We start from the raw sequence: 3,465 nt of genomic DNA, 5'->3' as shown, positions 1-3,465 counted from the left end.
TATATATATATATATATATATATATATATATATATATATATATATATATATATATATGTGTGTGTATGTATATATCTATTTTAGTACATCAGAAATCATTTGAACACACAATGCAAATATCCGGAAGAGATACTGCAAGGTATGTCGTCATACTCTCTTATGATTCCACCAACTTCATCGGCTCTTGAGAGAAAGACAGAACAAATTAACCTCGGCGAAATTTGAACACAGAATGCAAAGTGTTGGAAGAGATTCCTCAATGTCTCCCTTCTTATATTCTCACAATTCCTGTAATCTGCCAATCACAAATACTATACTATTCTCCTTCTTTGAGAGAAAGAAAGATAAATTTTATCTCGAAGAGATTTGAACACAGAATGCGGGAATCTGGAAAAATACTGTAAAGAGGTGTTTTAACGCACGTTCCAGTGACTAAGCTAATTCGAAACTATTTTGTCTGAAATCACAAATTCTTCCAGAGTTATAAAGTGTCCACTTACCTTGTGCAAAACTGTTGAATTTGCAAAAGAAAGCACCCAGAACCCAGTCTTCGTTTAAACTGGAAACCAGATGTACCCATGAACAGGATAAGGTGACAAGAAGATCCGATGCTGCTAAATTCACTATGTAAAAATTGGTGGTCGTCTGCATTCTAGTGTTTGTGTAAACCACTGCGATTACAAGACAGTTTCCGGCAGTCGCGAGAACTATAACAATAACATAGAATAATGTTTTCACTATAATTTCCCATAGTGGAAATTTCTTGAGTTCTCTGGGATAAGGTATATTTTCCAGGTAACTTGTATAATCAGTGCTTCCGTTGATATTCTCGGTTATTGTCTCGGATAGAGAATATGACATACCTGCTATACTAGTGACATCGTTGAATGGAGTTATGTTCCTTTGTAGAGCTCTCGTTGATATACTGTAAACGGTGCTCAACGTTGGTATGATGTCTTTCATGGCAACAGCCATTGTAGACAGAATATTTGTTTTGATCTGATTGTATTTTATATAAAAAAAAAAACTGGATGTATTTTTATACAAAAGATAATAAGAGTGATAACAATATTATTATTAATTATAACGATGATGATAATAATTTTTTAAGATTTTTTGTTCAATTCTTTTCCATTTAAAGCTCAATTTTTGTATTTTTTTTTCTTTTAGCAGCAATAATCTTTTTTCAATGCTAATAAAATCATATGGATTTTGTTGTTCCGATAAGAATGAGTGGAGAATCAGTCTGGAATTACTGGAAATGTTGTCAGATGACAGCGGATGCTTCAGAGGAATATATATTTATGGCAACGGAAACTGGAAAAAAAAAAAGAAAAAAAAAACGTAAAGAAAATGGAATATTGAAAAATATAAACGATAAACAAAATAAGTACAAAAATAACATAAAAATATCAAGGTTAACATATACAATTAAATTTATAGTCATAAAAATATGTTAAGCAATAAATCATACTGATATGGAAAATCCGTTGCAGAAATAGAAATCATATAAAACCAGAATATTTATCAGACATAATATATTTGATCACGTGTATAAAATGACACTTCTGACTTCTTATCCAATATGAATCAAATCTGGCTTGCCTCTTCTCTCCTAATGAATTTACATGTAGTCGGTTGAGCAGGCTGTTAACAACTTGCCTGAGATTGCCTCTGGCCCTATAATATAGATTTCGCGTTTTAAAGTGATCTAAATTAAAACTACCCATCAGCACTTGATGTTAATTTGTGTGTTAAACACTAAATTAATAATAACGGTAAAATTGTTTTTTTTCTATGTACTTCATTAATTTTAAAATTAATTTATAATGAATTAGAAATATGGCAACAATATGCTTAACCATTCTTGGTATATTGACTTTGAATAAATGTTGAAGATATTTTGAATATAATTAAGGTAATGTTTAGAACATTAAGTGCAGTATGTAACTGTGTTGTTGCTGCTTTTTAACTCCAAGTCTGCTCTGATCAAAAGCATGACAGACGTGACCATCCTGTTTTGTCATTCAGACAAATGTTACTTAAAATATTATTAACCCTCCTACTCGTCCCATCTGCGGTTAAGCTATATCCAACTATTATATAGAAATTGAGGAGGAAGCTTCTATGAAGTCACTCGACTTCTTTTCGCTAAGCTTTTAAGAGCCTGTGAAGTCACGAATAAATATATACGCACGTCCTACCATCAGCTCAGCAGAACATCAAGAAGGAAACAGCGTAACGGCTACTAAGCATTTTGCTCGGCATTCAAACAATTCTGATAAGTCGACGCCTTAATAATAATAATAATAATAATGATAATGATAATGATGATGATAATAATAATATGTAGAAAGGAAGGTGGAAGAGGGTTAATATCAGTTGCAGACTGAGTGGTGTTACCTGGAGTAAATATAGACTCCTACGTAGGTAATAGTGAAGAAGGTTTATTATAGACTGTTGGAGTCACAGCAAAACATAGGGAAACCAAAACACCAAACGGACTTAAAAACCAGAAAAAAGAACAGAAATTATTTGACTGGCAGGAGAAAGCGTCGCATGGAAGATTCTCAAAGATAGATGCAGTAGTAGTGAGACATGGCTATGGTTGCAGAAAGGAAAGTTGAAAAGGGAGACAGAAAGTGTGTTAGTAGTTGCACACATTCAAGCATTAAGGACTAATTGGATAAAACACAAGATAGACAAAAATCAAGTAGATTCCCAATAAAGGTTATGCAAATCAAAAGAAGAAAGCGTTAATCATATAGTAAGTGAAAGTTGCATGCTGGCACAGAAATAATACAAGAAAAGACATGGCAACCTAGAGAGAGTAATCTACTGGGACTTATGTAGAAAGCCAGGATTTGCCGCTAAGCATTTTGCCTGGCGTGCTAACGATTCTCTCAGCTTGCCGCCTTATATGTCACAACTATATTAAAATAAATGATAGTGGAATTTTATTATATTTGTTGCGTCTAAAATTATATTTCCTAGCTTAGATTTAAACATTCATTAATATTATTTAACCAATGTCGATAAACAAACGACCGAAATTTTGAGTTAATTATTCCTCATTACTTAACACTTCCACAAACTCTCATGTTCTAGTATTTAAAAAGAATCTGGAAGCTCCAAATATCTATATTAACTATATTTAGTGAACCTCTATATTTAGTGAACCAGGTAGATATAGCATCTAAATCATTCTAAAATAATATTTCACCATCTTCTATAAAATAAGGACAGATTTGATAATGTAAATGAACTCTTAGATAATCCTAAACAAGAAGGATAAACTGACCACGGATAGAACGCTTTCGATTATAAATCTGCTAATCAGCATTGGCCTGGAATTAAATTATAACAGCAGTAAATACAAGACCAGCAACAATAAAGACAACAACAAATGTTTTATTAAGCATATTAGTATATTTCCTAAACAGTGATATATATATATATATATAT

General features: G+C 32.0%; 1 protein-coding gene across 2 annotated transcripts in view; it reads right to left on the bottom strand.

The window, feature by feature from the left end:
- Positions 1–3,465, bottom strand: part of LOC106883454 (QRFP-like peptide receptor) — a 387,136-nt gene that overhangs the window by 195,879 nt on the left and 187,792 nt on the right. For both annotated transcript variants that reach the window (XM_052973172.1, XM_052973171.1), the window contains one exon: positions 501–1,317. In XM_052973172.1, coding sequence (XP_052829132.1) covers positions 501–975 — 475 coding nt within the window. In that variant the 5' untranslated portion in view covers positions 976–1,317. The remainder of the gene's footprint in view (positions 1–500; positions 1,318–3,465) is intronic.

Source organism: Octopus bimaculoides, chromosome 15 (assembly GCF_001194135.2).
Source record: "Octopus bimaculoides isolate UCB-OBI-ISO-001 chromosome 15, ASM119413v2, whole genome shotgun sequence".
NCBI lineage: Eukaryota > Metazoa > Mollusca > Cephalopoda > Octopoda > Octopodidae > Octopus > Octopus bimaculoides.
This window is presented reverse-complemented; position numbering and strand designations above follow the sequence as displayed.